Source organism: Octopus sinensis, linkage group LG3, assembly GCF_006345805.1.
Source record: "Octopus sinensis linkage group LG3, ASM634580v1, whole genome shotgun sequence".
In the NCBI taxonomy this organism is placed as follows: domain Eukaryota; kingdom Metazoa; phylum Mollusca; class Cephalopoda; order Octopoda; family Octopodidae; genus Octopus; species Octopus sinensis.
Window position 1 is genome coordinate 77,919,719 of NC_042999.1, and position 13,779 is coordinate 77,933,497.

At 35.3% G+C, this 13,779-nt stretch overlaps 1 protein-coding gene across 2 annotated transcripts in view; it reads right to left on the reverse strand.

Moving 5' to 3' along the window:
* Window positions 1–7,821: 7,821 nt before the first annotated feature.
* The window catches only part of LOC115209828 (serine/threonine-protein phosphatase 2A 56 kDa regulatory subunit epsilon isoform), a 259,628-nt gene continuing 253,670 nt past the window's right edge, over window positions 7,822–13,779 (reverse strand). For both annotated transcript variants that reach the window (XM_036501105.1, XM_029778389.2), the window contains exon 12: window positions 7,822–11,314. In XM_036501105.1, the coding sequence (XP_036356998.1) occupies window positions 11,215–11,314 (100 nt within the window). In that variant the 3' untranslated portion in view covers window positions 7,822–11,214. The remainder of the gene's footprint in view (window positions 11,315–13,779) is intronic.

The following is a 13,779-nucleotide window of genomic DNA, read 5'->3' on the forward strand; positions in this document are numbered from 1 at the left end:
GAACAGTAACAAGAAAGAAAGAGACAAAAAAAATGGAATTACAGTTTAGAGAATTGAAAACTAGAAAGTAATGCAAAATATATGAGAAGAAGAAGAGGGGGAGGAAGAGGAAGAGGAGGAGGAAGAAGAAGAGGAGGAAGAAGAGGAGGAGGAGGGAGAAGAGGAGGAGGGAGAGGAAGAAGAGGAAGAGGAGGAGGAGGAGGAAGAAGAGGGAGAGGGGAGGAAGAAGAAGAAGAAGAGGAGGAGGAGGAAGAAGAAGAAGAAGAGGAGGAGGAGGAAGAAGAAGAAGAAGAAGACTGACGATGGTGATGACAACAATGATGATCATGATGGTGGTGATGACAAAGGCAGAAATAAATAAATGTCAAAAATCTAACTTGTCTGTCACTGATTGAAAAATAAATATTGATTATAGAGAGTGATGAAAGAATTTAATAGATTAGATTGAACTGAGGAAATAATAAAATATAAATTGTTGTTGTTTAGTCTTGGACTGTTCCTGATTTGACCAGAGAGAGGGAGGAGTGTTGCACAGTAAAAGTTTATAAGTAGAAGTAGAATCTGTTATTGTTTATACCAGGTGAAGGCAACCCTTTTTCAGAAGGGAGCCATATGAGTCATGGCCCATCATAAGGCAGGCCACACTACTAAATAATTTCATGGTAAACTTTCATTTAGCTTGCCATTCAGAAAGTCTTGTAGGTTGCAGGTTGTCCAAGACTGGATTAGGCTTCTTCAAGAGGAATTATGATGGAAAATGTTCTGGCCATGGTTAATTTGTGGCCTTACATCTAAACACAACCTACTTTTAACATATGACTTCCACTGGAACAATTTAAATTTGAATCTGGCTCTAGTCAGCCAGATTTAGATTTAAATGTTATTCTTTTAACATGAAAAGTTTCTCCAACTATACTGCCGAGGTTAAAACTTAGCTGGATTTGAACTCAGAAGTAAAAGACAAAAGAGTTGATATCAGAAAATATCTCATTCAAAACCAGCTCTGAGTTATAGATATGTTGTTGTTGTGGTGGTGTTGGTGGTGATAGAGGTGGTGGAAACAATAATAACATCATCATCGTTTAACGCCCGTTTTCCATGCTGGCATAGGTTGGATGGTTTGATAGGAGCTGTCCCAGACTCCAATTGTTTGATATGTCATGATTTCTAAGGTCAAAGTGCCCTTCTTAACACCAATCACTTTACAGAGTATGCTGGATGCTTCTTATGTGGATTTATGCAGCCCGAGTGCATTCTATATAGCACTGGCACCTGTAAGGGACAAGCCTGTATGTATGGATGACACCGATTTTACTTAGCTTGATGTGTCTTAAGTACAGCAAATCACCACATCTGGTCCCTTGTCATTGCCTCAGTGAGGCCCAGCGTCTGAAGATCCTTCCTCACTACTTCATCCCATGTCTTCCTGGGTATTGGACTGTTTAGCTTGTGTGGGCTGTGAATTCAAATCCACTGTAAGCAATTTATTATCTCTATACAAGTCACTTTATTCCAGATGTCTTTATTTACTCAGTAGTTGTAAATAGTAAAGAGAACTTGTAATAGTTGTTACTTGAACAAGTCAAAGAAGTATCAAGCTCTGTCAAAGAACTCAATGCAGTGCTCTCTGTATCCATCTTGTAAATAGTTACCACAGATTAAGTAGCAGACCGCAGATAATTCATGGATGTTTCTCTACATTACAGCACTCAATTTAAAGCTTCTCTAGAGTACAGAATTCTCATGAAATTAAAAAAGATATTTGTGTTGTGAATAAATCCATCTTAGAATTTAGAGAAAATAAACTTGAGATGCAAATATTTAACTGAAAGTATAAATTTGCAAAGAGAAGCACAGGGAGCTCTATTGATTGTGTGTATATCATTTATAATGTGCCTACAAATATGAAAAGAATGTGTTACAAATATAGGGCACTCAGAAAGCTGGAGGATTGCCAGACATTGTTTTTGACCTAATTTAGTCTCCTCAGTGACAAATATCTTGGGTGTTCTGAGTCAAGCCGGCAATACTTGTTTCAATATAGAAGTTAAGATATAAAACATTTACTGATTTGTGCAAAAGCTAGTGAGACTAGAATTAAATTGACACAAAACAGTGTCTCTAGTGATCCAGTGGTATTCTGAGCACATCTTGGTCATTTTAACACACAAATTTCATATGAAAAGTTTCTCTGAGACAAAATATGACTGATAGTGTCTTCCACATTGTAAATGTTACATGCCCTTGTGTTTTAATATAAGGCTTTTTCAAGTGTATATATTAATTTAATAACTTCATGAGTTCAAATCTTGATACCAACATTGCATTGTGACCAAGACAACTTCTCTTACTTTTCAAGTGGTTCAGTCCACTTGATTGTAAATTTGTGAGTTTCGAATGAGCAAGAGCTATGATAAAAGACATTCCACTATGACCATTCCATTTTATTTTGATATATTGTATTGAAGACTATATTGTATGACATATCCTTTCATTTAAAAATAAAATTGTAAGGTATGATGATTTAAGGGTGATAGCATGTGTCCCAGTGTTTGGATTTACAAATGAGTTCCAGTGGCTGGCACCAGGGTTAACTGAGCAACGGATTGGCATCCTGTTCAAGGGTAGTCATGTACTCTCAGCTTAAAGGACTTGAACATCTGGACAAGCTCTAGCCTCATGAATCTGTAGGCCATGGGGTGAAGGAGATTTGACAGGTTGAACAACCATAGAAACTTTCTAATTGGTTTTAGCTGTAAGTAGGTAACACAAAAAACATTTCACTGCTACAATCAATTGGAACAGAGTCTGATTAATGGTTGATACATTATTACCTTACAGTAATTGGTTAAACCACACTAATAGACATAAGTTGCAGAGAAATGAGCTTCTCAAAGCTTACTCTAGATATATATATTCCACGAAGAAAATGTTTTGAAGTTGTATTCATTTCAAATGACTCAATAAGTAACTTCCATCTCTTATTCATGAATGGCAAGCAATGTAGTATGGAATTCCTTTCTCAATGAACTGAGCTAGCTATATAATAAATATTGTATATTTAATCGTGTTGAGAATCACAAGTGGTTCAGTTGATAAGGTGCTAGATGACCAGTTAAAATGTAAACAGTTAATGTCCACTGAATTTCCAATACTACTTAACCTATTTGTGATATGAAGAGATACAAATCACTACTGTAAGCAATAGGTAAGTGAAGGGCTAGCTTATATTCCACCATCAGTGTTACCTCATTGATTCAGTACATCTAGCTGTAAAGTAGTACCATGAAGTACAGTTCCCTCTTATTGCTCTCTAGTGGCTCTTACTATGTACTGTGACAACTGGTGCTAAGGACAGGAGACTGCAATATAAAATCACTTCAGTATATATTCTTTCTTGAGTTGCCTACAGAACAACAGTCTTCATGAGTGTTCCAATACGCAGATGGTTTTCACATTCACACACTGAAACCAATTGCTGTGGCCATACTGAAGTTGCACAGATTAAGAAAAAAAAAAAAAACTTTGTTGTGGAGCATCAGAATGCCATAAATCAAACAAGGGTGACAATGGTTTTAGTTTTGTTTTTTTAAACAAGATTAATAACCACTTGCTGCTTTAACATGGTCTATAGTGAAATGGTTGTTGCTTAGTATCAAGTCAGCTGATCAAGTAGACATATCAGTCATTCCACCTGTGATCATCCAGGCTTTTCTTTATACTCACGATTACATTGTCCAATGTCTCCTTCTCTATTTCTAACAGTAAGGTGTGTTTGATCAATATTTGGCTATGATTTTTAGCTAGCCAAACAACCCCACAGTGGCTCCTTCATTAGCTTGTTTATGTTAGAGCAACAATATTTTAGTTGAGACAGTTAACATGACTCACTCTTAATGTCTTCATATTCAGAAAAACAACAGCAGCAAACGGTTTTTCTTTCATAAAAGCTCACTATAGCCAAAAAAAAAGCTCTAAGACCCATCAAACCAAGTAAAATCACAGTTGTGACAGATACCGGTGCCATGTAAATGGCACCCATGCTAGTGGCATGTAAAAGCACCCATTACACTCTCAGAGTGGTTGGCATTAAGAAGGGCATCCAACCATAGAAACCATGCCAAATCAGACTGGAGTCTGGTGCAGCCTTCCAGCTTGCCAGCCCTGGTTAAACCATCCAACCCATGCCAGCAAGACAACGGATGCTAAATGATAATGATGATGAATAGAAGCTGTTTATTGTGATCAATGTGGAATGAAGTAGGCTGATGACATAGCAATGCCTTGCATGTTTGATACACACTAATCTTGGTAACAAAAACTGTTTGGTAACATTATCCATGGTTATAATAAACAGTTTGCACTGCATGCAAGAAATGTGTCATAATGTAATGTCACAATATGACCTCCTCCTACTACTGATGATGATGATGATGATGACTGTTTCTAAGTGAGGCACAAGGTCACAAATTTACAGATGAAGTTTGTTGGTTAATTAAATTAACATCAGCATTTATTTTATCACACTGGAAGAATGAAAGGGGTAAAGTTAACCTTGGCAGCATTTGAACTCAGACCATAAAGCACTAAAACTAAATACTGAAATGCTTTGATGATTCTGCCATCTACCACATGGTAATGATAATTATTGTCCAATATGTTCTTTATTTTTAAGGAAGATTTGAATGAATCTGGCTGTTATTTCCAGCAGGTTGAGCAACCATCTAGTGCAAGCATAGACAACAGTTTTGGAGGAGTGAGCAGAATGAGACATGACTCATCATCAGGCAGCCTGGCCCACTGAAAGAATGTAAGTTAACTTTTCATTGGCATGCCTTCCAGAAAGTCCCATGTGCTGCTGTTTGCCCATGAATGATCTAAAGGTGAATTATTCAGGTGTCTCAACAATCCAATGGGTTATGGAAAAGGAGAATGAAAGAACTGGAATTGAACTGAGATGCTCTCTTCAGATTGAATTACCAGAACAGGGCAGGATGTCAGTAGCATAGATTGAGATGTATTTTTCATTTCGTATTTAATGCTCCCTATTATTATTATTTAAGACAAGGTAATTATTTACTATAATTAAATTATTTGAAGATGACGTTACTGGGATATAGTCAAGTAAGTTGACTCCTAGTACACTACTGGTTCTATTGTTCTTTATTTGATTCAAGATGACGTGCAAGGTAAACTCTGGTGAGGTTTGATGAAAGTATGTTGTAGTTTAAAATCAAGTTGGTCCTGAATGTATAAATCTATATTCAAAGGTGTTCCAGCCGTGATTAGTCTGATTTTCAGACAGTGTATTTAAGATTTACAATGATCAGTAGTCTGCTTTTTTTTGGCTTTTTTCCTAAAGACTATATGGGATTGGCAGTTTTTTCCAGTGGATTGAGTGAATATATAGAAGTTGACTTGTTTATATGAATGTGATTTGGCATTGCTATCAAGCATTTCTGACACACCACCATCCAATTTTGTTTACACTTATCTGACATGTATTGTTAATAAGATCATCTTTCTTACTCTTAACCACCCCTTTTCTCAACGTTGGAGAGAAGCTTGTTCAATGCCACATACAAAACCCGCTTTACTTTCCACAACCCCTGACAGAAATGAATCTCATAAAACAACAAAAGTTCCCTGACCACATTATACAAATATATTCATCTTTACAGTTTCTACCAAGATGAATATGTTAGGGTTAGGGAACATGCATCTCAGGAAGAACACAAAGGTGGTTCACCGTCAGCCAAATGAAATAAGCTGCTGAGGGATTTGTAAATTCTCACTCTACCACTGAAGCCACATAGAAAGCTATGACATGGCTTTGAATAAAGAGAGCAGGTCCATAATGTTTGTTATAACTGGGCTGCAAGCCAGAACCTGATCAGTCTCAGCATGAACAGCTGGGAAAGGGGTCTGGTGGTGAATAATTCAAAATGCCCTTATGACCTCAGGAATATTATTGTTAGTGCATCTCAAATCATAGAATTAAAACATTTTTCAGTATTAAATCTACACTATATGTCCACCAGTTTAATCTCCAGTTGCTATCAAATGTCATACTCTTGCATGTGTATATAGCGCAAGGCTAAATTTTAATATGGAACCTGATACATTTAGTTGAAAAAATTATAATCTTGCTTATGGCAGATAAGTACTCAATGTGTTTACAACTATTAACACATATTCTGGTTGTTAATAACTGGAGTTGACTTTATCTGTCACTATTCACTCTGTGTGGTGCCTGAAACCACAACAAAAAGTTCACAATGTTATCTTAATAGATGTAATGATGATCATCTGTTTAACGTCCATTTTCCATGCTGACATGGGTTGGACAGTTTGACTGAGGTCTGGAGAGCCAGTGGCTGCACCAGGCTCCAATCTGATCTGGCAATGTTTCTACAGCTTGATGCCCTTCCTAATGCCAACCACTCCGAGAGTGTAGTGAGTGCTTTTTACATGCCACAGCAAGCCAGTCAGTGGATACTGGCATTGGCCATGTTTGGATGGTGCTTTTTACGTGTCACTGACATGGGAGCCATATTTGCAAAGAATATAGTTTACTACCATTTAAATGTACAACTTTATCATATAAATTAATGTTAAGGTGTACTGCAATGTTATATTCATGATTAAAAATGCTGGTCATTTGGTGCACAGGGACATTCGATAAAAGTCCTAAATGTTGGGAGAGAGTGTCTGGCAATATTTAGAAGATCCATGTGGCTTGCTAGCTGTCTTGATTTGAACTCCCTGGATAGCTACATACGGGGCATCAATGAAGTAGGACTAATTGGTAGCCTCATAGTACCAAAGACTTGTTGGGGATGCTGTCAAAGGCATAATAGGCACGGGCACCTTATCTTGGCCAGCCATCGCTTCTGTAGCCTTAAGCCCAACGGGAGTTTTGATGAATGATCTGTTTCTTGAACATTTCTAGCTAAATGTAAGTGGAAGCAGTGTTTGCGATTACGTTTGAAATCTTTGTCTTTCTTCTCAGATACCTTGACTTCCTGTAGATGTCAAGGGTAACTGTTACATTTTATAAGAAAAAACCAGTAATTCTGATCAACCTTTTACACAACCATGCCTGTCTTCAAGCAGTTGACTGTGAACACCAGTGCTTAGGATATTTATCTTTATATAATTATAAATGAACCTTGCACTGGTTCTGACATTGAGTATTTGAGTCATACAACAGAATTACCTACACACTGAATATTGTAGACACTTAAATCCTTAATGCAATCTATAGAAGCAATTTGACATTGCTGCTGGCCTTTAAATTACAGCAACAGTTCATCTCATAAGATTCTACATAAGTTTGTCTACCCAATTTCACTCACAAGGATTGGGTTGACTCAAGGTTAATGTAGAAGAGGCATCACAGAAACTAATCCAGTCAGAAAATTGGATAGTTTGCATGTCATTATTAACACTTATCTGAGTAGGTTAATCCACCAAGCTGTAAGTAGTTACTTCAAGGAATGACTGCTCTAAGCAGTGGTAGCATTGTAAAATTGATGAGGGTTTTATTTGATTGCAGTGATTGAGTATAGTTTGGTGGAGGAATCGTGTCTGCCAGATAAATTATTCTAAACAGAGATGAGTAGTTCAGTGGTACTTTTATAACCCAATGAATATGTTTACCACCACAGCCAACAACAATATCACACATACACGCAGAGACCATTATAGATGAATATGTTTTGGTGGGGGGCAACCAAAGTGAGAAGTCAAGTCACAAATATGAATCAATAAGGTTTAATGCATTGAAATAATAAATAATCAGGGGAAATATTTTAAAAAAAATGTTGTAGTCATACTGACAGGCATAGAACTGTTGATGATGATTGTGATGATGATGATGATGATGACGACAACAACAAACATGTAAGGGTGGTAGAGATTGAGTAGATGATTCAGATTAATTAATACAGTTCAGGTCAGATAACTGTTAAATTCTCAAAATAGAGTTTTATTTTCTTCTTTTTTCATTTTACATATTTTCAGCAGAAATAAAAAAAAAAACACAAGGAAAGGAAAGAAAAAAAAAACAAAAGGAAAAAAACAACAAACACAAACATTAACAATCTTATTACAGTTTCATATGATATGAAGTATAGAAAATAAAGGTTCTTCTATCATAACATGAAAATTTACTGATTTCAATTGCCACAGAATAAGTTCATTAACAAGATTGTGGTTTAGCATGGTGATATAATAAAGGAGATTAAATTTACATAGTAGTAGCTTAAATACTGTTCATAAATGACCAAACAATTTTAGTCTTCCTGTAATTTCATGTCAAAAGCTGAAACCCTTTTTAAAATGAAAGGGGCAGAGGGGGTGAAAGCAACAAAACCCAATTTAAACAAGAGAGGCTGTTCCGAGTTTTAAATAAATGTGGATATGTTTAGGTGGAGGGGGATGATTGTTTATACACAAAATCGCACCCAACCCCAACCTTCCAGTGAAAAATCTTCTAGAAAAGTTTAAGACAAACTTATAACTAAACATAGGGAAGCTGAATGAATTTAGTGGAACAAAGAAGTAGAAACTCAATACCAGTAGGTCTTCACTAAACCACAAATAAACAATACTACTACTAATAATAATGTGTGTGTGTATGTATATATTCATATATATATATATATATATACATATGTAGCAATCAGATATATACATGGATAAAAAGACCCTCTAGAGGATTTTGTACTGTCATGCTATCACTTTAATACACTTGTGCATACATTCATACCAAAGCTGAAGTACAGTACCAGCTTTAAGAGCACCTACTGCTCTTGGAAACAAACAATTCATATACACACATACATACTGGATTTTATACACACACACACACATATAAACACTATACTCACGAACTTCCATTCAATTTGAACATGAGGTGATGGTAGGATGAATTTACATTCATAATTTACACAACACTATAAACTAACTTGTGTACCAAAGATTATATATATATATATTTATATATATAACGAAAAAAATCTCACTAACATAACGAAAAATCTCACTAACAATAACGAAAAAATCTCACTAACATAACAATAACTTAGCAAAGTCATCTGTGCAATGCAAAGTGTTATTAATAATTAATATAAAGCTGCTTTCAGCCTCACATTGACCAAGTCACTAGATTAATAGGCTACATACACCTGCAAAGTTGGGTAAGCCTTGTTGTAAAGAATATGGCAGCATATTGCAATATGAAGTAGCATCTGCATAAAAAAAGGACAAAAAAAGGTAAAACAAAAAAATCCCAGCCAAACACCCCTCCCTATAAAAGTATTTTATAATTGTTGGTGATATTTAGAAAATACACTGTTTTATAAAATAATGATTTTTTTTGACCAAGCACAAGGTCCAACATACTAGAGGGAGGGTGCATAGACAAGTGAATCAAATCCAATGTGTCACTGGTACTTACTTTAATGAACTGCGGAAGGATTTAAGACCTCAGAGATATTAAACTCTCTTTGATAGAAACATCAAAGTTCATTAAATGTCAAAACTGAGTTATTAATAACATTTATAACTGTTTGGACTATTAACATTTTCTTTCAATATTTACATATACACTACACTTTGATTCATTTGATCTCTGATCAAATACGCAATATAGGTGTAAATATTGAAAAATAGTTTTGTTTCCAAAGATGAAAAAGTGTAAATCTTACCAAACATGCAGTCAAGTTACTGCAAAATCCATTTAAGAAGAGAGGTGGAAGAAAAGAGATATCGATTCCTGAGACACAAAGCCACTAGTCATTTAATGAAAATGAGATTGTGTGATGTCCATGCCTTTCTCAACAGTGAGCAATAGGGGGCATAAATGAAGAAGGCCCTCAGCCATCAATTGAAACTGGGTTACTAATCTGAATCATCAGGAGCTTATCTCTTGTTTGTCATTTACAAAAAAAAAAAAAGAAAGAAAGAAAGAAAAAGATACTACTATTTATGTTGTTGTTTAATCAAACATAACTAAATGCACATGTTAAAAGTCAACTAAATATGTACTGGTCAAGTACTATTTAGTATGTGTGAGCAGGTGTGACAATGTGCATGTGCCAATGATTTAATTAGCATGTAAAAAAAAGTACTTATATTAAACTATATATTAAATTGCCAACAACCAACAAAAGTTACAAAAATCAGGGATTTTACCAATAAGGCAAAATATAGAGAGAAAGCCTAATTTATACAAAGAAAAAAAAAAAAGGAGAAGTGAGACACAGCACTGGGGATGACTTCTTTTTAGATTCTATCAATTGGAGATTTAAAAAAAAAAATTTAATTCATATTATTTTAATGAAATACTTTGAATAATAAACACTGAAATATAATGAGTCTTTTTATCTTAATCTGTTATATAAAATGCTGTAAAAAAAATAATAAATACTATGAGAGAAATACAGGCAGACAGACAGACACAGAGAGAAAGAGAGAGACACACACACACAGGAAAAGCAGTTTAAATACATATTTTATTCAGATTAAAATCTTTTTCCAGACTGGATAAAGGTTGCCAATCAAACTAAAGAGAAGGAGAAGTTATAGTAGAAAGAGAAAGAAGAGAGATAGAGATAGAAAGAGAGAGAGAGAGAGAAGAAAAAATTCTCAAAAAAAGTTTTCAAATATTTATGCAAATAATTTTTTTTTCTTTCTTTCCCCAATCAACAGTTTTTGATTGCTATTTCGTGTGTTCATGTATGCAAGCATGTGTGTTTATATACTTATATATATGTGTGTGTTTGTATGTGTTTTACTGTCTTGTTTGTAATTACTATGCAACGTAGAGAGGAGCAGATGACGGAGAGAGATAGAGAGAGAGAGAGGCCATTGACAGGAATAAGATGGCTGTCAGTTCTAGGAGCATTCAGCTCAGGCCTTACAAGACACCCAAGAAATAAATTACAGCGGCTGTGCCCAAGACATAGATCTCCACAGGCTATGTACAAGAAGCTGTACAATTTTGGCACTACAGTCCTCTAGTGTTTTCCTTTAATTTTATTCCTTTATATTTTTTAAATTTTAAGTTTTTCTCTTTTTTTTAAATTTTAGTTATCATTATTATTTTTATTTTTTCACACAGTTTTAACAGTGGTCTCCTCCCCCAATCCCTCCCCAAAACACAAGAAACTTAAACCACATTGTTGCTAAGGTCCAGTGATCAAGCTGTTAAGATGGAGTCTTGTTGATGAATCTAGTCTTGTTGTTAACTTCAAGCTTTTCAAGTTCTCTCCACAGTTCTTCTCTGTCCTTCTCTCTTTTTTTCTCCCTTCACATTGAGAATTTCCAAAAAAGAGAATAAAAACAAAAACAAAATTATAAAAAGAAAAAAATAAACAAAACAATTTCATTTGAAAGACATACAAAAGTTGATATTTTACACATTACACACATATTTCCAACTGTTCAGAGGGTTCCCTACAAGTAGTTGACAGCTTCCATTCTCTGGATGACTGATTTACCACTGGAGGAGAATGTTCCAGAAGCACAGAGCTAGAGCAAGAACAAACAGCATAAGTCTGGGGAGCTTTTACTTGTGATTGCAACAAAGGGATTTTCTCACCAAGGAGTAGATTGTATGACACTTGTGAATAAAGTGCAATGTTGCATGTTAGAGAGGCACTGAATTTGGAAAGAAATGAAGTGAGCATGCTACGTTGGGTGAGTAATGTTAGAATACATGGATGAGCTAAGTATAAGAGGAATCAATAGTAGTGTGCCAGAGAAGACTGAACTGATACAGACATGTGATATGGATAGATGATAGACAGGTAAAGAAGTACCATCTTGTGAGTGAATGACGGTCAAGGAAGATATGACAAGATGTGTGGAAGGTTGATATTAGGAGGGTGAATTTTATGAAGGAAATAATAAAAGTCTGCAACAAGTGATGAGACTATGTTCATAAAGACCTAACCAGCTTATGCAAGCAAAACAAAAAAAAAAATAATAAAATAAAGATGAGCATAGTGTTTGTGTATCCATGTTAACAAACTGGAAAAATAAGTACTTGACTTTGGAAAATGAAAAGGTGGATAAACAATTCTTTTAATAGAATAAGATGGTATTCAAAAAACATCCAGTATGAAATATTCACTACGCACACAAAACGCCAATCTTCAGGTGTGTATTCTTTTATTCTTTTACTTGTTTGTCATGCTGAAGCACTACCTTTAGTCGAGCAGGACCTATTCTTTGTAAGCCTAGTTTTTATTATATTGGTCTCTTTTGCCGAACTGCTAAGTTATGGGGACGTAAACACACCCACCAACATTGGTGTCAAGTGATGGTGGGGACACACAGACACACAAATACATAAATATCCGTCAAATGTAAATAATGTGTGTGTATATATATATATACACACACATATATGATGGGCTTCTTTCAGTTTCCATCTACCAAATCCACTCACAAGGCTTTTGGTTGGCCTGAGGCTATAGTAGAAGGCACTTGCCCAAGGTGCCACATAGTGAGATTGAGCCCGGAATCATGTGGTTGGGAAGCAAGCTTCTTACCACTCCCGTTTTGTAAATCTATGGAGACAGCCTTTGATGATGATGTTACTACTACAAAGAAATTTTCCAAAAGCTATTTTGTATGCATAAGAATCTTTACTAAGGATACTTCAGACTACACTAAACTTTAACATATCTTTATGATTTGTATTGAGTACCTTTTACCTCTTATTTGTTTCTGTGTTAATTTAGATTTCAGTCTTATAGCTGGCAGTTATCTGTGTTATCACAGCATCAGCAATCAAAAATGTTCAAATAAGAGGTTTCATCATAATACTACAGGTTGCATATAATGATTAATTATGTATTGATAAATTCCAGTTATTTATCTTTTTATAAATATAACACTACCCTACCGCAATTTCTTTTCTTTGTATTACTAATCAATACAAAATAATATTTCAAACAGTCATTTGGATACATTGGTTTAATTCACTCTATTCGTATCCTGGCAGAACATATGGTCAAACAGATTGTATAACCAGAGAATTAATTATGGATTACTGTCATGCCTCCAACACTCATGGCTACTCTAGAGGACAGTGCATAAATGTTAAATTATTCTATCTAGAAGTTAAATTTGTTTAAACTAATGATAATGAATCATTAAGTGTTCTATCATCATCATTAAGTTCTATCATCATCATTATTTAGTGTCCATCTTCCATTCTGGCACGGGTTGAATGGTTCAACAAGATCCAACAAGTAGGCAGACTGCATTGAGTTCCTAGGTCTGTTTTGTCATGGTTTCTATTGTTAGATACCTAACCTAACGCCAACCATTTTACAGAGAGTACTGGGTGCTCATTCTGTGACACTGGTACTAATGAGAACACCAAAAATGACACACAAAGAAAAAACCTTTGACTGAGAGAAGTTATAGTAGCAAGGGAGGTGGCTTTTAGGCTAGGTGTTGAAAGGCTCAAGAATGATACAGGGACAAGCACAAGTGACTTGCTATATGGAAAATACAATGGGTACTTTGTCTTACATTATATAAGGGTGGATGGGAGTAGCTAGAAAGACAACAATGGTGGTGACAAAGTGTCAGAACATACTCTCAAGACACAAGCTGAATATAAAAGAATCAAGGAGGGTGGGTGGAGTGAAAGGAGAATGACAAATGGGTGTAGAAGTGAATGTAGTGAAGGTGTGGCCAATGGTAAATATTAGCTGGGTTGGGTGGAGGTCAAAGAATAAAGATCTGCTCAGAAAA